At 37.2% G+C, this 26,327-nt stretch overlaps 2 protein-coding genes across 4 annotated transcripts; one reads left to right on the forward strand and one right to left on the reverse strand.

The window, feature by feature from the left end:
* The first annotated feature begins 138 nt into the window (after window positions 1–138).
* On the forward strand, window positions 139–17,662 carry LOC104602474 (cationic peroxidase 1-like). 3 transcript variants are annotated; one of them, XM_088899081.1, is made up of 6 exons: window positions 139–238; window positions 1,048–1,056; window positions 15,001–15,095; window positions 16,391–16,582; window positions 16,748–16,913; window positions 17,096–17,662. In XM_088899081.1, exons 1-6 carry the CDS (start codon window positions 139–141, stop codon window positions 17,479–17,481), a joined length of 948 nt encoding a protein of 315 aa, XP_088755207.1. In that variant the 3' UTR covers window positions 17,482–17,662. The 3 variants fall into 3 exon arrangements, with proteins under 3 accessions (XP_088755207.1, XP_088755208.1, XP_010264471.1); XM_088899082.1 differs by lacking the exon at window positions 1,048–1,056 and having other exon boundaries at window positions 139–211; window positions 14,965–15,095; XM_010266169.2 differs by lacking the exons at window positions 139–238; window positions 1,048–1,056 and having other exon boundaries at window positions 14,764–15,095.
* A 481-nt stretch (window positions 17,663–18,143) lies between these two features.
* Window positions 18,144–20,331, reverse strand: LOC104602473 (peroxidase RIP1-like). Its single transcript, XM_010266168.2, has 3 exons — window positions 20,038–20,331; window positions 19,047–19,241; window positions 18,144–18,919 (listed from the first exon to the last, which is right to left on the reverse strand). Exons 1-3 carry the CDS (start codon window positions 20,245–20,247, stop codon window positions 18,365–18,367), a joined length of 960 nt encoding a protein of 319 aa, XP_010264470.1. The 5' UTR covers window positions 20,248–20,331; the 3' UTR covers window positions 18,144–18,364.
* Window positions 20,332–26,327: the final 5,996 nt, after the last annotated feature.

A 26,327-nucleotide genomic window follows, 5' to 3' on the forward strand; every position in this document is an offset into this window, starting at 1 on the left:
CCAAGATTGCTCATGCAAACAGCTTATAAATATGGAGCCCATGCATGCAGATAGCTCTATCTCCCCACATCCACTCCCCAAAGATCTACGCATTCTATAATTCCTTTTCCTTCTCACCAGTCCGTCCATTGACTCATCATGGCTGCTTCCTGCTTCTCTTTCTCCATAATGTTGGTGGTTCTGATTGGGGTGGCCTCTGCACAGTTGTCATCAAATTTCTATTCCAGTTCGTGCCCAAGTGCACTGTCCACCATAAATTTAGATCCCGGATATACAACGACAGCAACATAGACTCCGCCTTTGCCACATCTTTGAAGTCCAACTGTCCGAGTGCAGGTGGAGATAACAATTTAGCAGCGCTGGACACCACCACTGCCACCGTTTTTGACAATGCTTATTTCACGAATTTGATCAACAACAAGGGACTTCTTCACTCAGACCAACAGCTCTTCAATGGTGGCTCCACCGGTGCTCAAGTTAGAACCTAAAGCACCAACTCCGCTACTTTCTTCTCTGGTGAAAATGGGAAACCTTAGCCCCCTCACCGGAACCAGCGGCCAGATCCGGACCAACTGCAGGAAGGTCAACTGATTAGCCTTGGCGCGTTGGCCTTTACTTGTGTTTTTGTTTTGATTGTCTTGTCAATGGACGAATTTAATAATTTTCTGTGTTGCTATGTCATGTTCTTGGGGAGTTTGGGTGACAAAAATATATATACCACCAAGTTACTAATAAAATGTATGGAAGAATAGAAAGGTGTGAATGTGGTCCAGCTCTGCTGCACATTACAGTTGTCTGATTCGTATAAATTCTTTCAAGTTGAATAAAAAAAAAAAAAACGTTTAATGTTGGTGGTATATATATTTTTATACCACCACATCAAAAACAAAATAAAAGCAAAAGCCTTATTTTTATATCAAACGAAACACAACCTAAGGCATTACATCAATTGATTTTTTTTTTTTATTTTATTATTTTCAAAATGATGGTGCATCTATTCACTAGCTATTCATTGGAGGTCGCATGCAACCACGATAGCAGCAACAGATATATTCATTTGAGGTTGTTTGCACTCTTGCAGATTACAATTGTGACTAGTATGTAATTAATTGTACATAATGCCTTGGCAACCTTGCATTGATACACAACCAAATGCATGCATGTTATCCTGCAAATGTGAACGCACTCTGCTATATATATGTACGTAGATACATATATAGGTGGCTGCTTAGTTTGAGTTTTGATCACCGCTCCAGTTTGCTTGCACAGATGCTGCATTTGGACTTTGCTTCTCCTATACGCATCCCTTGCTACAAAGCAGGCCTACAGCATTCCTCCCAACCAGCAAAGTTCAGCCTGCTTTGCCTCTGTAGTAAGTCAGTCTCCTTTCATGCACCGTCACCATCCAAGCCATCAAATTCAAGTCTAACAGGTCACTATAGGCTGAAATGGGACTTTAATTGGTCTAGAAATCATTTCACAGGCTAATCTCTATGGAATAAAGATAGAAGATAGAAGATGACAAAAAAAAAAAAAAAAGCCAGTGTTAGAGCATGTTGTTGAATGAAAATTGAAAACAATCCTAAAATGGACTTTTTATACCATAACCTACCTCACCAGTCGCCAGTCAAAACTGAAAGAATAGTTAAGAGAGCAATCATAATTGGTTATCAGCTAGCACCCAAAAAGAAAAGAATGTTTACACAAGGATTGATTTGCAACTATTTCTGATCTGACTTGAGCTGGCCATGGCTTCAATTCGGAGCACGTCAACTAGACAACAGGTGCAGACTACCTAGACATCGACTGATTTCAATTCATCAATTCTCAAACTCAACCAAAAGCAGTCCGGATTTCCTACTACTAACTCAATTCTACAATCCTCTCTACTAACCCAATAAAACAATGCCACCTGTCTCTAAACATGCATTAGAATCCTAACTTGTGCAACTAGTTAACGACTGTTATTGTCCTTCCGTTAGATATGTTTTCCTAAATTTTTTTTTCTTGTACATGATTTCTTTGAAATTCCTCTCACCCTCTCCTTTCTGGTGTTTCCGGAATTTTCTATATTCGCCGGACAATATGCTGATTAGGACGTTCCCATCTCAGGTGTCCTTTGAACCTCTCAAAACCCTTCAAATATAAGTCAATCTCTTATTCATGAAGATATATGGAAATCTCAGCTCCAATTCATATTGAATCTGCATCAATCTTGTTAACAACTTGTTTTGAACAGGTTAGTAAAGGTTGACATTCCCTTATTTTTCTTGCTTGTACTTCCGCTTTCATCCTCAACTCAACCGAGTATAGACACACACTACTGCTTCTGCTTTCCTTTCTGCAACTGAAACAAGGCAAACTAGTTCATTGCCGGTCATCCCAAATAAAGAGGAAAGAGCAAGAACAATAGAGAGCAATGGAATATTAATGGAGATCCACGCAGCTTCTCGAGAGCAAGAGCAAGAACAAGAGAATGGAGGAAGGGTTTCCTGAAAGCATGAAAATGGAGAGACAGCTTCGTGAAGCAGCATTGCCATTGCAAGGGAATGCGGAGTCCTTGTCCGATTTGCTTGAAAAAGACAATCCAATTCTTGATAGAGTGGTTATGGGTTGCATCAGAGCGCCTCCTTTGCACATAGCAGCTACCCTCGGTCACGTTGATTTTGTTAAACTGCTCTTGAGCCGCAAGCCTGAACTTGCTTGCCTCAAAGACCCACGAGGACACACTCCGCTTCACTTGGCAGCAGCAAGAGGGTACCTTGAATCAAGATTCTGGCCTTGGCCTCTGCCTTGCTCGCGATACAGATGGAATGATTCCTCTCCATCTAGCAGCAATTGAAGGCCAAGTGGATGCCATTAAAGAGCTGGTTATGGAGAAACGTGGAACGGTTCTTCAACTTGTGGGTCGTGGTGAGACCATTCTGTACCTCTGTGTCAAGCATGGAAGCTTGAATGTGTTGGAGCAGCCGCTGGATTTAATGAGTAACCCCGATAAGTTTGTAAACGTCGGGGATGCTGATGGCAATACTACTGTCTCTGCATTTTTCTGTAGCCGACAAGCAGGTTGAGGTAAGATCTTATTCATTGCTTCCAATTATCACAGTTTTTGACTTTTGTATAGTCATTCCTGTAAGACCAATTAGGAATAGAAGGGACTGATTTGTATAGCCAGCCCATGGTCAGTGAGCATGACCAATTTCCTCGGTAGATGAATCACAGGCCCAACCCATGATCACCGTGTGGCAAGATGACGTTCCAGGCGATCCTCTCACCACCAATCCAAGCTCGCATCAAGTAGGCATGGCCATACTAGCCTACAAGAATGGAGCAAAATTCCGTCGACTATTTCGTTGCAACACGACAGGCTTTGCTGCCTCCCTAAGCATAATCTTATTACTGGTAAGCGGATTGCCATGGAGGACTAGGGTGAGAGGAAGAATTTCAAACAAATCGTGCACAAGAAAAAAAAAGAATTTTGTAAGAAAAGATATCTGACGGAATAACAATAACAATCGTTAACCATTTGCATAAGTTAGGATTCTAAAGCATGTTTAGAGACAGGTGGCATTGTTTTATTGGGTTAGTAGAGAGGATCGTAGAATTGAATTAAAAGGAAATCCGGACTGAACCAAAAGGAAATCGGCATTGTAGTGGATGATTATACTAATAACATCTTATGCTAACTGGGCCCGATTTGGGCCTATGACTTTTATCTATCATTACAGTGTTATATAAGGACTACAGCCTGGGCCGGGCATCAGCTCTAATACCTTATTAAGTTTCCAAAATCATCAATATATAGATTGTGTTCAAACCATTCAGTAATTACTTGGCTTCAAAAAAAAAAAATCAGTAATTACCAGAGATATAAAGCAAAATAAAGGTAATCTTCGCTTAACCAACCGCATTTTTTTTTAAATACCGCATGTTTGATATTTAATCCTAATATTTACCACGCCTACAATTTGAGGAGATACACTGATACGAGGGTTGTCAGTGGATCAGAACTGGGCTGGATCAGGGTACAGTGCCTGGTCCGGCCCAATAAGACCCTATTGATACTTGACAAGCCTGTAATTCTCTTGCTCTATCTTCTAAATTAAAAATATATCCCACATATCCCCTATAAAATGATTTAAAAATTTTATATAAGGATATGGATGGTAAAGAATAATAAACATGTACAAAAGATCGAGGGCATTTATCTCATCATCATATTCTTCTTCCAAGTTCATCCCAACTATGAATTGTCTGCATGTTTGACCATTCCATTAATTATTTGGGTTGGAACAGGTAAAACCAGCAGTCATAACCCTATTACAATCAGATCCCCAAACAAGATGCAGATCTACACGTATGTACAGTGAGGACAGTTCGGGGATGTGAGGATGACATTAATGAACATAAGGGTTGATATTATGTTAGTGGAGAAAGAAAGAGCGGCGTGATGAAAATGAGTATTAATTAGGTAAAGGCAATGGGAGATGGTTTCTCTGTTGATTGGTAGGGGTTGTTTGGGGCTGCAACTTGGGCTTAATCCAAGCCCAACGAAATCCAACTTGAGTTTTTGCACAGGTTGGACCTGTGTTTTCGTGTTACATGCCAGGGCTACTAAAGTCTGACCTGGCCTAAAATTGAGTTGAGGTCTTAAGGGTAACCTGAATCAGACCCAATTCAATCTGGGCTTAATCAAATCCAATCCAAGTATTATCTATGTATGTATAAACTTATAAAATATACATATTTGTAAACAAAATTTCAATATCAGATTTGGTAGAATAAAAGTAATTGGCATATCAAACAAGCCAAATTAATTCCGGTAGTCCATTTAATCTCGTCGTGAAGTTACTTCACGCCGACTTCACATTTTAGTGCTTGAATGATGTCAAGGGTTGAGGTCAATCTTTATGTTTTTTCTTTCCCACATATTTGTGGATAAGGTCAGCCCAACACTAATATTAAGGGTCTATTTGGTTTATAATCGGAATTGGAATTGGAATGGTCTATTTCCATAATCTATTTGGTTCAGACAGGAATGACCATTCCCTAAAATGGGAGAATGCCACTCCAACAAGAATGAGAATGGGATTCCGATTCCACCCAATCAAACAGTTAAAATTGGAATGATTGATTTCAATCCCAATTCCAGATTCCTATTCTTGTAAACCAAACAAGACCTAAAATATGAATAACCTAGCTCACTTGACCCGATCACAGTGAAAGATCATTTCTCCTTTTTTTTTTTTTTTTCTTTTCTTTTATTCGAACTATATAAATAATATAGAAGATCTAATGGACAAAAAATACTAGACGAGGCCTGCAAAGATAATTCAATCTTTACAATTGAAGTATACAATCAAGTTGATCTTTGGTGTTACATAACTTCAACACAAATGAAAAACTTTAGGTTATAAAAAAGCCTTTTTAGATCATATTACATCCAAGATGATACAGTTGGGCAGTAATTAAATACCCACTTCTAAGGTGGGTAGTTTATTTTTATATGACAGTGCTTTCAGCCAAATGTCGTACAAGTAAGCACAATATCATTTAATCAACTAATTATTGTAATTTGTTGCGATAAAAATAAGTTTTAGGGGAATGACTATATCATATTCTCGAGTATGGGATCTTTGTTTTCTTCGATGGTTTAGTTGTCAAATCGATGGAGATGTTTGGTTGTTTCACTTGGTTAGGTCATGGGTCTCGCATTCATAGACTGGCCTATCTTGGGATGCATTTACGCAAATTGCATTATTTCTCCATCACTGTTTTTTTGTTGCATTTGCTATGTGTTTTTATAAGGCTAGGTTTCACGGGTTTGTTTTTCATGTTTTTTATCTCCTCTATCGATTTGAGAGCATCCATGGTTTTCTCCTGCTTGGATCGAGCTGGAATCAGCTGTAGCAAAGACGGCCCATCATAATTCCAGTGGACCCATGTCCACCTTCTTCGACTACTATTCTGCTTTTGGAAGATTTTTTATTTTTAGTTTATTACCGTGTTTGCCTAAATCTGGGGTAGCTATAGGTCTATATCGACATAGGACCGGTAGTTGGGTTTGTGCCTCCATAATCCATACCTTCCTACCTGTACATTTTTTCTACCATTAGTATCCGCATCTTACGGTTCTACTTACCAATCAACTGAGTCAAAAGTCAGCATGAATAGTTAAGTTAAGACCCCCTAAAGGGTGATTTGTTTCTTGAAACGTTGAAGTGCTAGCAAGTTATGGGGGCCCAATCCCGTCTTAGAGTCTTTTACTCAGACCCAGTACGTTTTCTTTATTATTATGTCCGTGAATCCAAATCTGGTTCTGCTTCCAGTTAGATCCAGGTGAGAGGTCGGAAAGTTCCTATAGGGTCTTGGTTGGCATAACCGACAGACTCCAAAGGAGCTAGTCATCAAATTTAGGTTTTGGAAGTTGACAGACAAAAATCCAAATCCCTTCGAGGCTATTTCGTCACCATTCTCACCCTAATTCGAAGCCGGTCTGTAGGACCACAGTCAGCTGCTGTGCATCATGATATGGATTTCTGTATTTTAGATGCCATGGTGAACAGCTGGGCTAGGCCCATAAACGGAATGAATTATATCCAGTATATGTAGAATCAATCGTTGATTCTTAAAGTTTAATTTGAACAATCTTATCCATCAGATTCAAACTGAAATAGGATATGGGAAACAAAATGGTGAAACGGGATTCATGCAGCCGGCCCTATATGGCTAGAAAAGGACTTAGATGAGTTAATAAACTGAACTATAAATGGGTTTTTCAGCCCAATTTGCTCTAACTAGGCCCATATATATGATAAACCATGGTTTTTAAAATCGAACTGGTGACTGAATCGGTCAGGAATCTGGTTACCGGTTTGAATGATCGGCCCGTTCTGACAAAAGAAATAAAAAAAATTGAAAAATGGTCAAAATCGTTCGAACGATTAACCGGCCAGTTCAACGGTTTGCTGACCAAAATCAACAGTTTTGGAGGAAAACATAACCGGTTCTTAGTTTTTCCGGTCCGACCGTCCAGTCCAGTCCGATTTTGAAAACCATGTGATAAACCATAGTTTCTCTATTTAAAGTTAAGTAATTTATTAACAAGTTAAAATTAATTCTTAGAAACTCCAATTTATAACCATTCTCAATAAACTTATAATACATAAACCAATTTTTCTAATATATATATATATATATATATATATAGGAAGTGTTTTTATCTTTTTCAATACGCTTTTTGACCAATGACTAGGAGGATGTTTGGCATCAATGCTGATTCCTCCTTACTAATTTTTCAAAAATTGGTAAATTTTGTTATGTGGTATAATTTCTGTCATATAAGTTGATTTTTGAGAAAATGGCGTTAAATCTGTTTGGAACTGATTCTCAAGGGCTAATTATTTTTGTATTACAGTTGTTATTCAATGTCATTTTAAGTGCCATGTCATTTTCAAAAAATCAGAATCAGCTAGAAATCAGGAAATCACAAAAAAAGGTGATCCATGAAAAGGGCTGATTTTAAAAATAGATTTTTGACCGATTTCCTAAAAATCAACCAATCAAACAGAAATTTCAATGCTGATGCCAAACATCACCTAGGTGTATGCGTGTATTCCCCAACCTCCTTACGGAAAATGGGGTGTGCCCAATTCACCCCTGAATCAGAGTTTTGGATATGATTCAGGTGGACCCAAGTTAACCTGATTATAAATGGTTGGAGCATATGAACTTAAATGCAACTTAGTTACTTAATTGAGTTGGATTTAGGACTTGGACTCGAATAAACGGATCCAGATTACAGCCCTAGCTGGGATTCATCTGTTGATCTTAGGGACTAACTTAGCGTTAGCGTGTATCTTTCCAAATTTGTTTATTGGTTAGATAAGCTAGTCATTTTCGTTGAAGAGTGGACACACGGTTTCTTCTCTTGACACCAATCCACAATTGGGTATAGGGCATAGGGATATCAATGGGTGGATTTAATCGGGTAATCCGCTCCCGCTATTGTGATGGGCTTCGTAACCCAAAATCAGGTTATGTTAGGGTTGGGTTATGGTGTGTTTGGTACTTTGGTTAAGTTTCAGGTTATGGTGTGTTTGGTACTTTGGTTTAGTTTCAGGTTATGGTATAGTCATCAGTCAAGTCGATTCAGACTGGGTTCAAGCTTAAGCTGCAACAAACCCGACTTATATTGACACAAGCAAGGTAGCTCAATAGGTAAACCCATGAAAAAAAGAGGTGTATGTATAAAAGAAAATTCATTAAACAATTTATGGTCTTAACTTAAGAAATCAAGAAAGCTGAACGCGATGCTTGATCAAGTAATTCAAGATGCTTAATTAATTGCATAAAGGTAACTAGGTAAATCAAAGTAACTTCCAGGATTGATATTGATATTGATAATGAAGTTATGAAGGGTGTGTGTAGTCAAAGTGTCACCGAAAATTCGAAAACTACGTAGCTTTGTTTATCAAAGAGCTTTGAATTATGATTGATGATAAACTGTACTTTACGTAGCAGACAATCATACTAAAGCTGGCCTACAAGTTGAAATTTGCACATTTAGTATACTCACTGCTACCATGAGTTTTACTGGGACCATGATTCATGACACGTAACATATAGAAACATACACATAGTAGAGAAATAGAGAAGAGAGAGAGAGAGGGGCTAGGAAAGTTAGGCTGCCGCTAAAAGCCTGTGAGTCCCATGTGGAAATTAATGAATCCAGATCAACAACATTCATTCATCTCTTGAAATTAAATTAAGTTGCAAATTTAAGAAGATGATAAATTTGTTGCCTAATTAGAGCCTATCTAATGATCCGATTAAGACTTGAGACAACGAGTGCATGAATGCAGGTCCATGCTCTATGATGTAACAATACAATTTTGGAAACATGTACATGGTATTTAATTTAACTAATTAAGGTGTGGGTTGGTTAATTGGCTCTCGAGTCTCTTTCCATCTATCCTTTGAAACAATTTTTTAGGCCTCGTTCGTTTTTTGGTAAGTTATTTATTCACATAAATGTAGTTACCTGAATAAGTTTTTTCTTGGAAATACTTATCCGGGTAAGTGCATTTACCCATGTTCTTTTATTTTTCATGTAACTAAGGCAATGACCATTTTATCCATAAAATCCATTATTAAAATGGACATTTTTGTCCCATTCAAGTGTTGGCAACTTTCCCCATAGGTGGGAAAGTTATTTACCCACCTAGGAGATGGGTATCACTTACCTACCCAGGAAAATAACCTTTCCCTGGTCTCCACATAAATCTTAAAAAAGAAAATGTGATTCTTGGTTAATGGGTACCAAAATCCCATTGACCAACTTTTCCCCTCTCAAAATCTGAAAAAAGAACGCCCCCTTAGTATCTCCTTGTCACCCCGTGATCATACCATACAAATTGTTAAACATCATCCTTCTGTTATTCGAAGGCCTCTAACTCCAAGTAGGGGCCGGGTGTCTAATGGCTTATTGCATTTCCATTCCCATGGAGATGATCGATTTGAAGAGGATATTGTCAGCTCTTTTTTATTAAACCCCAAACTTTACCCTCAATGGAGAGGAGTAGCCACCAAAATTTTATTAATGCATGACTTATAAAAAAAATAATATTGCCCAGGAGGGGGGGGGATATATAAGCCATACCCTGCTAGAAAATCTATACAAAGGGATATCAGGCCATAAAGATACAGTCAGCCCTTCAATCATATTTCAATTTAAAATAGCATCTTCAAATATTCCCCCTCCTTTGTTCCCTCTCATGTCCTTTAGGCTCAGTTTAGAAGGAGTATAAATACAAATTTGTAGAGTGTAAAGCCTTGTATTTTGTATTATTTTGTATGTATTTATACAGTACATATTTTATTTATACTCTTTCCAAATGGAGCCTTAGCAACATCATTATATCCTCTCTCTTGAACTTGTATTTGATGTTATATAAGTATAACCTACTGGATCAGTTGCAAGAAGTTTCAGAACAAAACCTATGCAATCTTATTGTCTTTTGAACTTCTTTCTAGGTACCACACACGTAAAACTGTTATACTAGGAATTTACACAGGCTCACTATAATTATTATTTTAACCACTCCATTGAATCAATGAACTCTTCCCAAACTAGAGTAGGGTTCATAATATAATAATGAATGTAACGTTGATGACAAAATAGGATTCATGTAGCTGACCAGTTAAGACAAGGCTAGCTTGGTGATAAAACTGGACATATAGGGTTATGTTCATCACAAAACCTAATATAATATTTTCTTTAAACCCTTCAACATCTCTCCACTGAGGTTATTGTTAGAATAGAAGAGTAAAAGGTTCTTTGTGTTACATGAGTGTGGTGGATTTAATTGAGAAGGAAAAAGATACTGTCAATATACTTGCAAACTAGGTATACCTTATTCATGTCTTGGCAATAAAAATCCTATATGGAGCTTTTATCTTCATAACTTCTAGAAATTTATGTTAGTGGGACCCTCATGGACCAATAAATATGCATGGCCCTATCTTGTGCTCATTGAGGGTCCCTTATAATTAGGACTCCCATTTGGTTGAGTCTAGAATAGCAGGCCCTAGACTCTCTCAGTTTTCCTAATTCTTCTCTAACTCCAATTTAAATTTTAAATTGAGAGAGAGAGAGTTGGGAGTGATTGAACTAAATTTTAAAGTGAGGTCTGTGATTTTCATTGGTTATTGCTTAAGGAGGTTCCTTGATGGGGAGAACCATCTAGAGAGTATGATGGATAGGGTCCCTTCCTCTTGTTGGTGTAAAGAATCCCCATTCCTTCTACCACCATCGTACTTTCCATTGCAAAAGAGAAAGTTGTTGAGAGAGAGAGACTAGATTCTAGCTATTTAGTCAAGTACTAGAGAGAAAGTAAAACAATTTCTTTTGAGAAAAAAGAAAGAGTGGGATCGAATAAGTCTATCAGCATTCACTTGGTGAGTTTTCCAAGGCAAAAAGCTTGAGTTCAAGGAGGATCGATCTAGGTTGTTGGTTAATCCATTCGGTTCATGGCAATGACTATTTGCAATATAGATACTAAACAAGGTTCCAACAAAACCAGTTCCTAAAATACCTTTTAAGTTGTGGGTTGGAAAGGAACCCAATTTAAGTAAAGTCGAAGTAAGGGTATATAACCCATAAATGCAAAAAATAGATCAAGAACTATAGTGGATATTTTATAGGATATGCAGAAAAGTTAAAAGGATACAAATTTTACTATACTAATAATACCATAAGAATAATATAAGCCATGAATGCATGCTAAGTTAATAGAGGATCATGAAGAAAGTGGGAGTGAGTTTCTTGAAGCCCAACTAAGTAGTGGGACAAGTGTTGTTGTATGTATGGATTATGTTTTGTAGTATAAGAAATGGAACAACAACGACTCTCCAATCATGGGAAGTAACACCCAATGAAACCACTGAAAATGATCAAGTTAAAGTTATTATTGAGGTTTAAGAAGATATTACTGAACCTGAAGGACTAGTAGCTCTTAGCAGATCTTCTACAATAAGCCATGAAGAATGGACTCTGTGCTTTGGTTATAAGACATGAAGAATGACCTAGATTCTATGGCCACGAATGGAATCTAAGAACTTTTATCATTGCTAGTATACAAAAAAGAAATTTTGTGTAAGTGGATATTCAAAAGTAAAAGGAACCCTAGCAAAGAGTACAAAGTTAGACTTGTGGCAAAAGAATATAATATAGAGAAAAGAATGGACTATAATGAAACCTTCTATTTGGTTTCAAAGAAGAATTCGCTATGAATCATAATGGCTTTAGTGGCATACTATGATATGGAACTACATCGGATAGATGTAAAACATTCTTTTTTTTTTGAATGAGGATCTTGAAGATGAAATATACATAGATCAACTGTAGGGTTTCACAGCCAAGGGAAATGAACATTTGGTTTGTAAACCAAATAAGTTAATATATGGCTTGAAGCCAACATCTTGTCAATGGTGTTTTAAATTTTATAGTATTATAACAACATTTGGCTTTAAAGAAAACATTGTTGACTAGTGTATATACTTTAAGTTTAGTGGGAGTATCTACATTTTGTTAGTGTTATATGTGGATGACATACTCATAACCAACAGAATATTGGTTTGCTTAATCAAATTAAATGATTCCTTACCGAATGGTTTGACATGAAAGACATGTGAGAAGCATCCTACGTATTAGGCATTGATATCCATAGAGATAAAGCCCACAAGACACTTGATTTATCCCAAGGGCACACATTATAACAAGATCTTGTAGATATTTGGTATAGAGAATTGCACACAAAGTATAGTGCTTGTTAATAAAGGAGACATGCTGAGTATAAATAGTTGTCCATGAACCTAACATGAAAAGAAAGACATTGAGAGAGTTATACGTCTATAGTAAGGAGCGTCATGTATGCACAAGTGTGCACTAGATCAGATATTGCTTTGATAGTGGAGAGTTGGGCAAGTTTCAAAGTAATGCATGAAGAGAATGTTGAAGAGTTGCCAAAAAGGCTCCAATGAAATCTCCATATGTTCCCATGACTTCAAGGGCATCAATTTCTTCGCCTGGAACATATAAACAACAAACACTTGTACCCCTTCAATGGAAATCAGGCTCTTTCCATTTTCCATTCAATATCGTTTGGGTTCGTCATAACCGACAAAGCATGTGAAAACTCGGAGGCACAATTGTTTCTTCTAGCTTGACGGCACCAACCTCCTGCTAGGTGACATGCCATCCGAATTGGAAGGCAATCACTACCGGAGCTTGGTGAAACAATGAAATCACTGTCGGTGATCTCCTGCCAAAAGAAAAAGAAGAAGATATTAATGAAGATGAATAACAGGGTTGAAAGAAAAAGGAGAAGAAATGATGTTTATTACCGATTGACTACATGCCGTTGGAGTTCGATGAAACAGTGAAATCATCGCCGGTGGTTTGTTGCTAGAAGAAGAGAGAGGAAGAAGATATTAACAAAGAGGAATAATAGGGTTGGAAAGAGAATGACAAGAAGGGATTCGACTTATTCTTATCGCCAGTTGGCTCCTTGCCGTCAAAGCTTGGTGAAATCGCTGCCAGTGGTCTCTTGCTCTTAGGCTAGGAGGGCTTAGGTGAAAATGAAAATGGGGGAAGGGGAATACAAACGGATGAGAGGAAAAAAAGCCTTTTTATTGGTGGTTTTGTCTCTTCCCAATGTTAAACCAGATTGACTCACTTAACGGGAGCGTGAATCGAACTTAACATTAACGGAATTGTTAGATTTGAAAAGGGCGATGTGCATGCTCCTCGTAAATCAACGGGTTTATTGGATTCGATCCCTTTTTTCTACTACTATGGTAGTTGGCATTGCAAAAGAGAGTTGTTAAGAGAGGGAGACTAAACTTTTAGTTATTTAGGGGTGTTCTGTAGTGTGGATGAGAAATTGGTGGGTGTGGAATAGTCCACACCACACCTTGTGGTAGAGACCAGTCCACATTTCACAACTGTTCTAAACTGTTGATAGATTGTATGGACCAAACCAGACCAGCCCACACCCACGATGGCATTCTATTGGTGTGGTAGGTATGGACTAGTTTGCACCACACTTTTTGATTCCATGTATCTCATATACATTTTATGAGAGATCTATATAGTTGATCATAAATGTCTAATTTTTTCATTTTATATGGTAAATAAATTGAAAAAAAAGGCATCAATATGTAGACAACAATTATATTTTTTAAATAATTAAAAAATATTATTTTAAATATTAAAAAATAAGAAATTAATATGTTAAATATTAATTTATTGATAAAAATATTAAAAAAATAATATTTAAAAAAAAGAGTTGAGAAGGAGAATCGTCGAACTGGTGCTAGAATTAACATTAAAAATTATTATTTTATTGATAAAATATAAAAATAAAATAAAATTTTAAAAATTATTAAAAGATTAAATAAAATAAGAGTAATTGGACCAATGTAACGCAGGTGTGTTACACTGAAACCTTCCCATAAACTATCCACACCAAATGTGGACCATCAACGAGAAAACGCCAAGTTCGGAGTTGTTCCAAATCATGCCTTCTCGATTTCCAAGGCATGGCTTGGAGCACCATTTGGCATCAATGTCATTTCTTCAGAAAACAGTGACACAACAGTGCCACGTTGGAAAAATCAGTGCTCTAGGAAATGTCAATATGTTTGGAATCATTTTTCCATAAAAAACGGTGCTGAAAGCCATGCCTAAAAAATCAAGAAGGTGTGGTTTGGAGCAACGCCGAATTCAACCTTTGTTTTTTAATTGGAGTTCATTGCTGCCAATGAGGACATGATGTGGCAATGACATGGACTTCTATAATAGGTACCAGTGTTGAAAATAGATATGGAACACTGATACCAAACATAAGTGTTGTTGTGGCTCCAGACAAACATCAACGTTTCCAAACAAAAAAACAAAGGCCACCCGTGGACAAAGGAAAATATAATCATAAAAAACGATATAAGCACAACATTTTGCCTTTGTGGTGTTCTCTGTTTAGAGAGAGAAAGATGGACAAGTTTGCAAATTATCCATCGGCAATTTCTTATGGAGTGAACTGTTTTACAGGCCTGTAAAAGAAACCCACCTTGTTTCCTTGGCCTTTAATTTTCTCAGAAAATAAAATAAAATTAGATATAATTAATTAATAATAAAAAAAGGAAAGACATCTTTCCCACGACCACGATTATAAATAGGTAGACTGGCCACGATGGAGCTCCACAAGTAATCAAAGCCACGAGGCGAGCTCATTTTTATTGTTCCTCCTTAATTAGCTTAGCTAGTCATCTTTCTCCAAGTCCGGCCAAGGCCAGGCCAGCGCAGCTGGATCATCATGGCTTCTTCCTATTCCTTGATCATCAGTCTCTCTTTCTCTATGCTGTTAATCCCGGTTGAAGTATGCTTTGCACAGCTGCTATCGCCCACCTTCTACGATACTTCGTGCCCCACTGCCCTGTCTACCATCAAGACAGCAGTAGACGCTGCTGTGGCCGCTGAAGCCCGTATGGGGGCCTCTTTGCTCCGTCTTCATTTCCATGACTGCTTTGTTAATGCAAGTTTAATTTTCTAGCTATTTCATTTCATTTCATTAACTTCCATTCATCGATCTTAGCTTAATTATATGCATGCGCATGTCATGTACATACATCTCATCTTAGCAGCTAGCTTGGAACCACGACCATCCAGACTTCCAGACTACCCAGAGCCATGCATGCATTTATCAGGCAATGTGACATTGGTTTAATCTCAGCACCCCACCCAGATCAAATCACCCGTTTTATCTTAGCTAGCTAGAACTCTTGCCAACTCAAATAATTGACTTGACTTGTTGGTCTACAATACTATATATTTATACATGGCTGTTGCATTATTTTAACATCTATATATCTCTGTTATTCCACCGAATGCAAAACTCCCTGATTACACAATTTATATATATATATTTTTGCCAAAATCCCCTGGTAGAGATGTGTGCCTATCAGGTGTTTAAAGTGTTTTGTTTGTATTATTAAAAATTTTTGTTACTATGAGGATGCGACGGCTCTGAAAAATATTCTGTTCCGTGATTCAAGGACCATTTGAGAGGGCCGAGTTGAAGATTCAGCAAAGTTGATTCAACGAATTTGGATTTGCTCCTCATTCACATTCACTGTAAATATAATATGGAAGATATCTTCGATGTGAAGCTGCAAGTGCTGTAGATTGGTGTAAGGAGCAAATAATCCAGATTCTGATTCGACTGCTTTGAAACTCTTCAGAAAAGTTAATTTAAAGTGTCTCCCTTCAAATAATTGAGAGACAGCTTATCTGGGCTCTCTAGATTTTTTTTTTGACCAAGCCAGAAGCCACTGCGCTTCAACTTCAGCCCTCCCAAACCGACACTTATTCCTCCCGAAATTCTAGACGTGTCAATTTTCTTAATTTAAGGCCTCCCTTTCTCGTATATATGATATGTTTGATGTTTATTGGAAATATTTACTTAATGATAAACAACGAGTCATACCATGCGTGATAGCGAGGTATCCAAGAATTGTGTTAATTGTTGTTTACTAACAGTAAGATTAATTATTAGCCCACAGCTATATCTAAAAGGAGAAAACAAAAAGAGAAATATCTGGTATACGAGCGACGACTTTAGGCAACTACTACAATAGAAGGTCGGACTTCATTTCATGGGTCCAACCTGTAGTTTGTAGGATGAAGATATCTATCCATAGAGTTGTACTTGTATAAACTCGATAGTTATATTACTTTTACGAGCTAGCTTTTTTCTTTCTCCGAATGGTAAAAAATAAATAAAAATCAGTAAAATGTTATACAGGACTTACATGTCATGACATTGAACAGGGGTGTGATGCATCTATTCTATTGGTTGACAACGCAACCTTCACAGGGGAGCAGACAGCTCCTCCTAATAATAATTCGGTGAGAGGTTTCGAGGTGATCAACTCCATTAAATCTCAATTGGAGAGCATATGTCCTAGTGTCGTTTCTTGTGCCGACATTCTTGCCGTTGCTGCTCGTGATTCCGTCGTTTCTGTAAGCATAACTTAAAGCTTTATCGATGCATGATGTATATCCTTCAATTTCAGAATCTCTGTACGGTTCCAAAATAATCAATCTTTAATTTTACCGGCGGCTCCTTTTTAAGTTTTAACCAGCATTGTTCTTATATATGAGGGATTTGGGATATTTCATGATCAGTTGGGTGGAGCTTCATGGACGGTGCAGCTAGGCAGAAGAGATTCGACCACGGCAAACTTAACTGGTGCCAATACTGACCTCCCTAGCCCGTCCCTCAACCTCACCGACCTTATAACTGCCTTTGCAAACAAGGGATTCACTACTGGCGAAATGGCGGCTCTGTCAGGTTGCTTTCTAGCTAGCTAATTCTAATGTTCTCATAATTAAACGTAAAACCCATCGATCGAGGACGTTATATCTGGTTTTTTGGAATTGATATTGAGGAACCCCAAAACAAAACAAAACAAAACAAAAAAGAAAAAGAAATCCCTCATCACCATTAATATTTATTCTTTGTTGTATCATCAGGATCTCACACAATCGGGCAGGCCAGGTGCAGTGTGTTCCGGGATCGGATCTACAATGAGACCAACATAAACTCCACATATGCAGCATCTTTGCAGGCAAATTGCCCACGTTCAGACGGTGACGACAATCTCTCTCCTCTTGACACCACCACTCCTAATGTTTTCGACAATGCTTATTTCACCAATTTGCTCAACATGAAAGGGCTCTTGCATTCGGACCAACAGCTCTTTAGCAATGGCTCTACCGATTCTCTAGTTACAACCTACAGCACCAACGCTGCAACTTTCCTCACTGATTTTGCGAATGCCATGGTCAAGATGGGGAACCTTAGCCCTCTAACCGGCACCAGTGGAGAGATCCGGACCAATTGCAGCAGGGTCAATTAATTGATCAGAACCTCCAGGTTACCCTACCCTAGCTACCTATTTCTATATATGTTTTATGTTGCTTTCCCATCTTTTTAAGTATGTTCCTCTCGTTTGGCTTCATCAAAAAAATATATGTACGTTGACGTTCCTGGTTTGTACCTATATGTATCTTAAAGGCTGCTTTGCATTTGTATCCAAAGTTCACTGTTGCCTCAATTATCCTGTTGTTTATGCTCGCCCCAATTTTGCATTTGTATGTTCTGGATCAACAGAATGTCAGGACGAGCGAGGTGAAGATAGTTAATATTATCCTCTAATCAGTAATCTAAAAAATCGGACCGATATAGACCGCGTTGAACCATTTGGACCGTCGGTGTTCTAGTGTTCTAGACAACGGTTTCCTTCAGTCGATTCCAACAATAATTTTAACGTAACAGAACAAAACGAGGTCGTTCCTTAATTATGCCTATCAAATACATACAGTGGTAGTCGATCTTTGTTGCTTTACAGGTTTCATGTCTTGTAAACCAAATTAAGAGCTTACATGCAGGCAGGCACAATGTAATTGTTGTTTTATTTATTTTTTATTTTTATTTTTTAATGGAGAACTAACTTTAATTGATCAGATCCTCTCGAGCCTTTGTTCTACGATAATTATACTGAAAAGGGATTAATCAATATAGAAAACATAGACGAGTTGGATATAGGTACACACTACACAAGATTACACGAAAGGTAAGAATTCTACAGACTGTCCAGAATCTTGGGTCTTCAACAAAATATGGCCCCATGCATTGAGCTCCGGCTGTGAGAGGCTTCTTCTAATTATTAATTCGTATATATGGCTTTAACTACTAGTAGTGATCAAGAAAATTGTAGAAGACGATATTAATTATTGATCCTAGTTCCTTTTCCTGCAATTCATCCGGATCTCACCATCAGTTCCGGTGAGAGGCTTTATATTCCCCATCTTGATCATAGCAACGCCGAAGTCAGCCCAGAAAGCTTGTGGGTTGTTGCTGTAGTACCTCACCAAGCCGTCACTGGCGCTACCATCACCTTTAAAAAGTTGTTGATCCGAGTGAAGAAGACCTTTTGTTTGCAGTAATTTAGAGAAGTAGACGGTATCGAAATCTGCTGTTGTATCGTCAAGTGGCTGGGTGACGTCGTCACCTCCGGATTGTGGACAAATAGTGCGCAGGTAGCCTGCGAAACCAGAGTCTATGTTGGTGTCGTTGTAGATCCGATCCCTGAAGCTGAAACAGCGGGCAAGACCAATGGTGTGTCCGCCTGAGAGGACAACAAGGTCCTCCAGGCTTAGGCCTTGTTGGTTGAATTTGGAGAGGAGATCCTGGAAGTCTTGGAAAGGGGCTGGAATGTTGTTGTTTGCGTCGTCTCTGCTGGCAGTCCTTGAGTCTCTTCTGCCCACTAATACTTGGTATGATGGACCTCCCAACTACAACATGATGGAACCAAATTATAAACAAGACATTAATTCACTTAATTCAATTCTGGATATATTTTTTTGTGATAATGCCCTGAACATCGATCATTAATAGTATATTTTTTATGCACTTAATTACCGTAGCTACAGAGTCTCGAGCTGCGACAGCCAAGATATCAGCACAGGAGACCACATTGCCGTAGCAAACCGAGTCAACAGCTGCCTTGATTTCATCTACTACCTCAAAGCCCCTAATCGAATTGTTGTTGGGATTTGCTGTCTTCTCTCCGATGAAGTCAGGGGTGTCGTCTAAAAGAACCGAGCCATCACAACCCTGAGAGTCCCACCATAGGTCCATGCGAAAGTAAATAAATAATCAGTTATTTTTCATGATAGATCCATGCATGGAACCCTAATTATTAAATTAATTGAAATTAAGACAGATGTTTTAATTTTATGCAGTCGAAACAAATTAAACTAGATATTCGGTGGTTGGGAATTTGGAATACAAAATAACACCACTTACTATCGTATGCTGGTAAAATTAATACTTTCTTCTACTACCATAAGGCGTTGCCCACTGTATTATTAATTATGAAAAAATTAAAAAAAAAAGTAATTAAAATTGAAGAAGAAGAAACGAAGGTGGTGGTTTCAAGTCTCAATGGATGGATGGGTCTGGCTCGGTGAGATTTGGGCTAGATTAATAAGGCTCAAAAGAACTGGACTGAAAGGCCCACTAGTTCTAATTAAGATGAGGTTTTTATATGATTGAATTTCAAAGTTGGGCCCGAATAAAACTAAAATAAACCTGGTGAACGTCCTGTATCCTAGGCCGATCGAAGTGACTCGGAGCTTTTATTAACAACATATATAGGCTTGGTTTGGAGTTGTAGGAATTTCATAGCTAGGGTCATTCTGGCTTACGCTTCGATGGATAGCCTCATCTGAAATGCTATAGATGGCCTGGGGGACGGCTAACAATAGATTCATCTATACCCAGCTCCTCGAATAATTAATCTACCCATTAATTGCATATTGATGAGGAGCATAGCAGCTATGTATGTATTTCATATTTGGAGTTTGGAGGCGCGATGTGTTGAGTAGCTAGTCATGAATAATAAACTTACATTGACAAAGCAGTCATGAAAGTGCAAACGAAGTAAAGATGCTCCCATGCGGGGCTCACGTTCAATAGCCTGTTCAACAATCGTCCTGATGGTTGGTAAGGCCTGAGGACACACTTGATCATAGAAATCAGGCACCAGCTGTGCACATGAAGGGAGAACGATAGCTGTAAGAACCACAAAGCACATGAAGAGAGAGCGAGGAGCAGCCATGGCGGTTAATTGGATAAATAGCACCAGCTGGAGGAAACTAAGTTGCTGAGTATGTTTGGATGATATTGATAAGCAATTAAGAGCAAGAGTTTCTTTCTTTATATATATATAAAGGGCAGATAGCGATCATACCTACTTCCGTTTATCCATTCCAAGTTCCAACCAATCTGACATATGCTAGCTAGCTATAATTTACTAATTCAAATCAATGAAATGGATCCACCATCTAGGTTTTGTATTGACCTTGTCTAAAACTCCAAGGATTTTGTTCCGTTGACCTCTCTAGATGGAGCTCGATCTTATTTGCTGAAGGTGATGTGCAACCAATATGTATTAAGCTGGGACCATCTTTCACTTGGTGTCATGGTAAAATCTCGCAAGCATGAGAATTGGGGTTCGAGTCTGTGAGGCACTTTTATGTGAAAAATAGCCTAAGGTTAGGACTGTGTATATCTGGGCTACCCCTCCCAAGACCCCAGATATATATAGCTGGCCCCACCACAGACATGCATGAAAAGTGATTGCTGTGTCATGCATATAACACAAAAAAAAAAAAAAAAAGATGGGGCTGTTACTCCGTCAAAACCTTGAAGGTTAAGGAAAAACTTATCTGAAAGGAGAATAAATAAATAAATATAAACAAATGAGCGATGCATGGATGACTGGAGTTCTTCATATTCAATGATGGAATGGTTATTAATTGGGATGCCTTGCACTAGATAAGCTCTAGATTTATGCCAAGTATTTTTGACTGTGTGAACATTCACCGGGCAGAAATATTTCAATGTTTAAACACTTAAACGAAGCTTCTACCAACAACAACAAAAAAAGAAACACCAAGTGAAGTTACGTTTACCCTTTCTTTAGATTTGATTGTTTCTACTTTCTACTGTCTTGTGGGTATGGGTATCATCATCAGAATTCAGAAGCATTCATCTGGGGAAGTTTGGATAGAAATGGGCGAATCCACCCCCTCATCTAGTGAGGTAAGGCTTCAGGACGAGTCCCTTGCATTGCCAAATCCAGTGGGCAGACATGTTCTAACTGAACCTTGTGAGTCTGGAGAAAACTTCTCATCCGTCCCTCATATTTTCATCATCAGGATCCACCAATAAATGGGTCCGGTGATCCAGTCTAATGCCAGGCGAGTTTATGCTAGGCTAGGTAATTGGGTCAGCCTAGCCATATGCTACTTAAGGATCCATTTGATAATAGAACTATTTTATTATTTTATTTAACAATAATCCATTCAATTCATCAACTTCAGCTGTTACCAAACAACCCCTTAGATTTATTTCATTTTTACTCAAATCCCACGCTTTTCCAATATTATTATTTTTTAAATAAAATAGGACATATAACAATATATTCGGTAATAAAAAGTATTAGTGATGTTAGGATCTTTCTTGTTCGCACCATGGAATCTAAGCTTAAAAAAAAGGAAAGAAAGACTGAGCAAGTTAGGCCTACTGGCCAAGTCAACTAGAATGAGTCATCCAAGATTTACATGGTCAGTTTGGTGATATGAAAATTGTAGTCTGACAAAGTTTTAAGTTGACTCTTCAAGTTTCAAAATCGTGTTTTGGAGTACCGGCGTTCCACGAAACCACTTTTATCTACTTCAATGTCTAGGTTTTATCTGGAGCCACGTCTTGTGAAGCAGGCTGATACCGCCCCCCCCCCCCCCCCCCCCCCCCCCCCCCTACTTGGCTACTTCCATTCCATTAATAGAGAGCAGAGCACCCAGAACCAGAATATATTTTATATAGATTATTAGGAGATGGTGCCAACTGCCTCAGTTGGTACTTGGTAAGGTCTCTGGCCGGCGGTTGTAGCAGAGACTAAATAATGGGATAGCCCCCAGGCCCCAGTTGTGTGTGTAGCGCCAGCGCCATGAAAACCCAAAATAAGAAAGAAATTAAAAAGAAATAAAGCCTGCTACTGATGGTAGACATCTTATATTCTTTCCACTATTAATTCTACATGCTCTATTTGAATATTTTTATAGCCTTACTCTTAAACAATGTATTGATTAAAGGTCAGAAGCGTGTTTTCCTGTGGAGAAAAGGGTTCCTTTTGGTTCATTGGATTTGTGTTTCACACACAAAGACGCATGCAATTTTCCCAACTATATAAAATTCTGTGTTCCTTTGGTTTGAGATTTTCTATTATTTTTTCCATATTTCCTGTAACCTCATCAAATCCATAACCATATTTCTGAATTATATCATGCTCTATTTTCCACATAGTAATCAGTTTAGCTAGACCAAATATAGACATTAAACATCAATATAAATTATTAATGTCCAATTAATGCAGCTTTAAAGATGATGCAAAGATCTACTTTAATTGTATAAGAGTAGCATACAATTAGGCCATCGAGGGAGTATACAACATCAACATCAAGGCCGATAAAGAATCCAGACCCCATGCATGAGTCACCTAATAGAAGAACCAACTCCAAAAACCTAAAAAAACCAACATAAACCAAATTAACCAGAAAAAGGAAAAAAAAAAAAACAACTTAACTACAATCATATTACTCTATGCAACACTCACAAAAAACCCCGAACAGCTGAGAGCCATCCATAATATATTTGGAAAAGTATGGATAGGTCCAATGTAGATTTTTGAATTCCATTGCAGATTTATAAACAATCAAAATGTCAAAAATTCCCATTGGTGAATTGACATCAATTCCAAGCTGGCACCTACCCCAACTGTACTTTGGGCCTAAAAATTCTGACCCTGGGCTGAACTATCATTCAACCGAAAACAAAATACAGAACTCAACAAATCATAGATTAGAAACCAAAGGATCTTCAGATAAAGCCCACGATAAATGAAGGGAGAGAGGCACGGGTGCACACATGATTAAGATTGCATCGAGAAGTACAGCTAAATAAGTGTGGCGAGATATGCTATAAAATGTCTCTATCAATGACATGATATGCCAAAAAGGATATAATACTTTTAGGTTATGTTTGGTTTGAAGGAAAAGGTAGAGAAAGGAAGTAAAAGGTAGGGAAACTCATACAAGGTTTGTAAAGGTTTTGCTACCTTTCCTTTCGTTTCCCTATTTTTTTTCTTCAAACCAAACACAATCTTAATATAAATAAATAAATATGAATCACAGAATATTAGGGTCGTAAAGACTTAAAAAATATCAATTCCTAGAAAAATTTTATAAATACACGAGTATGTATCAACATACGCCTAGTTATATTGCAATTATTCTAAATAACCTGAATGCTTTACTTATATAATAAAAAATCTATCATCGATCATTAAATAAAAAGCAATCCAGGGAAAGTTTCATAAATTCCAAAATAGAAAATATTTTTTTAATCTTGTAATAAGAATAAGGTAAACTTTATGATACCAAATAGTTAGGAATTTGAATGAATACCAGCCAGTTTTTTTTTTTTTTTTCGATAGATAATGAAACTTCATTAACATAAATTAATCAAAGTCTAGAAAGTTCTGTACATTTGGATCCCCAACTGGAAAGTGGTAAAAATAAGTAAAATCTAGAGGAGCACATTTAGCTTCCTATGTGCCAGCTGATTGAGCTAGAGCATTAGCAGATATCTAGGAATAGATACAAAAGAGTATGAGTCAATAAAAGACAAAGAGACAGTTAGGTGGCGTTTGATAGTATCTTTCATACCTCTTAAGTCTAAAAATGTTGTTTTTTAAATGTCACCTTGGATTGCCCTTTGAATACTAAATCTCAAATCCAAATTCAGATCCTGGTCATTAATGCATTCAGACACATTTCAGACCCATGTGAAAGACACAAGTGTCCTTGCAAAATTTTAAAATGATTTATTTTATCCTTCACATAAAATTGAAAAAATAGGTCATTCGACACCTCCACTGGGGATGAGAACGAAAGTTCCACTACCATCGAACTCTCTCGTAAGTATGGTTTGAAGCAAGTGGAATTGATTTTTTCATGTTTTCTTCCACGAGTTTAGGGTTTCGATTTGCTACTGAGTTGTTTTCTTTTTCTCCGGTTTCTCGGAATACATCATTCTAGCTTCGGCTTGCAGCTTTTATTCGATTTTCTCCAGTCTCTCGCAGGTATGTCTCATCCAAATTTCTTCTGATTTTCTTCTATTTTTTCTCTCTTCTCTTAACGTTTATTCACAAGAAACTAGGATTACAACTAAAAGGTTCCAAGGGTGAGCATAATGATATATTGGGATCTGTTTTTCTCTTTTGTTACTGTTCTTGCGTATTTTTCTTGTCACCCTTCATTAACTTTTGTGCATTTTGGATTCCTGTCTGTAGTTAGCTTGTGCGGTGTGTCATCTTTCCTTGTCTTTTTGTAATCAGCTAGTCTTTCATTTGTTGAAGGCATTGTAGATCTCTGTTTGTGTTGCATCCAAGAGGTGATAATGGGTTCTGTTTCTATTGTTCATTAGTTGTTTGGATTATTCCCCCTTTGGGGTGTCTTTGTTTTTAGAGGGATCGTGACTAGACCAGAGCCACCAAACTATTGGAATGTCAGATCCTATCAAGGGGATTATGATTGACCATTCAGCAGCAAGTGCTTGTTAAAATGCGTAGCTGACTCCAGCATTACATTTATGCACAACTTTCGGGTGAAACGTTTCATGCTATGGGAATGCCTGTAGCACTTCTTTGTTGGTGTATTATTGGTGATGTATGTTGCAATGCATGGTTACAAATTTGGGTAGGTGATTAATTATTTTTATAAATTTAATTATGTTATTTGTTAATTATTAATTATTTTTAATAATTATTATCAATTATTATTTATTTCATTATTTTTTATTTGTGTTAGTTCAATATTTTTAATTATTAATTCGTAACTATTAATTTTTATTAAATTTTAATCATTTTAATATTTTTTAATAGTGATCAATTATTTTTATTAATTTCATTGTGTTATTTATTAATTATTAGTTATTTTTAGTAATTATTATCAATTATAATTTATTTCATTATTTTTTATTCATGCTATTTCAATATTATTAATTACTAATCAGTAACTATTAATTTTTATTAAATTTTAATCATTTTAATATTTTTAATAGTGATTCATTATTTTTATTAACTAGTTGTGTTATTTATTAATTATTAATTGTTTTTGGTAATTATTATTTATTTTATTAATTTTTTATATGATTTCAATACTATTTTGAATTTGATAAATTATTTTATATGAAATAGTACAAATTGAGCTCAAAATTACCAAACAGTCTATTCTAGGGGTAAAATAGTAAAATAAAAAAAATTCAGATGTTAAAGGCTTGGTCCAACACAAACAAGTTTAAGTATTCAAAGCCTCTAAAAAGTAGAAAAGCATTAATGCCTCTTTTCAGATTTCATATACTTTGCATATCTTTTTAACTTTTCAGACTTCAAATTTTAGATTTATCAAATGCCACCTTAGCTTCCAAAAAAGAGATGAAGATATTGCCACTGAACGGAACCAAGACCCTGGAAAGTGTTGAGGAATTCCAAAAGAAAAATGGGCGTAAGAAGTATAGAAGAAGCAACTACTGGAGAAAAGTGTTGATTCATCGAGACTTGGTCCCAATGATCATTATTTAAAGGGTAAATTTCTTAAACTACCCTTATGGTTTAGCTAATTTACTAACTATGCCCTTACTGTTTGAAAATTGACTGATGCTACTCCAATTGTTTCTGACAATTGACTAACTCTATTCTTATCATTAACCTTCGTCAAAAACAATGTAAAATGCCTAAACTATCCTTTGGAGTTCAGATGCTGTCGCCGCTAGGTGGTCAATTAGTAATCGACCACTCGTTAACCATAAACAACAGATCAGATGTTGTTTAGGCATACTAATCGACCATTCGTCAAAAACAACTATTTTAAACTATTCTCTCTCCAATAGTTTCTACACCTCCCACCCACTATTGGGTGGAGTTATAGGGCAGTGCCGCAGCAACTACTGCAGAATTGCCATGGCTCCAATAGTTTCACTGGACACAGACCGCTTTCTATTCTTTTTCGTTGTGTCCTTGTCGGAGGCCAAAGACGTGGTTGGAATCTTAAGTGTGCCATCAACGGACATGGCGAT

The sequence above is a fragment of the Nelumbo nucifera genome, chromosome 2 (genome assembly GCF_055504915.1).
Source record: "Nelumbo nucifera cultivar China Antique chromosome 2, China Antique-T2T, whole genome shotgun sequence".
Taxonomy (NCBI): Eukaryota; Viridiplantae; Streptophyta; class Magnoliopsida; order Proteales; family Nelumbonaceae; genus Nelumbo; species Nelumbo nucifera.

What these genes read in the sequence shown, in the direction of transcription:
- LOC104602474 (XM_010266169.2), top strand. Translation starts at nt 14,877, where the DNA reads ATGGCTTCTTCCTATTCCTTGATCATCAGTCTCTCTTTCTCTATGCTG. An exon ending in TCCATGACTGCTTTGTTAAT is followed by an intron (nt 15,096 to 16,390) that starts GCAAGTTTAATT and finishes GACATTGAACAG; the next exon opens with GGGTGTGATGCATCTATTCT. An exon ending in CTCGTGATTCCGTCGTTTCT is followed by an intron (nt 16,583 to 16,747) that starts GTAAGCATAACT and finishes TTTCATGATCAG; the next exon opens with TTGGGTGGAGCTTCATGGAC.
- LOC104602473 (XM_010266168.2), bottom strand. Translation starts at nt 20,247, where the DNA reads ATGGCTGCTCCTCGCTCTCTCTTCATGTGCTTTGTGGTTCTTACAGCT. An exon ending in TTCATGACTGCTTTGTCAAT is followed by an intron (nt 19,242 to 20,037) that starts GTAAGTTTATTA and finishes TGGGACTCTCAG; the next exon opens with GGTTGTGATGGCTCGGTTCT. An exon ending in CTCGAGACTCTGTAGCTACG is followed by an intron (nt 18,920 to 19,046) that starts GTAATTAAGTGC and finishes ATCATGTTGTAG; the next exon opens with TTGGGAGGTCCATCATACCA.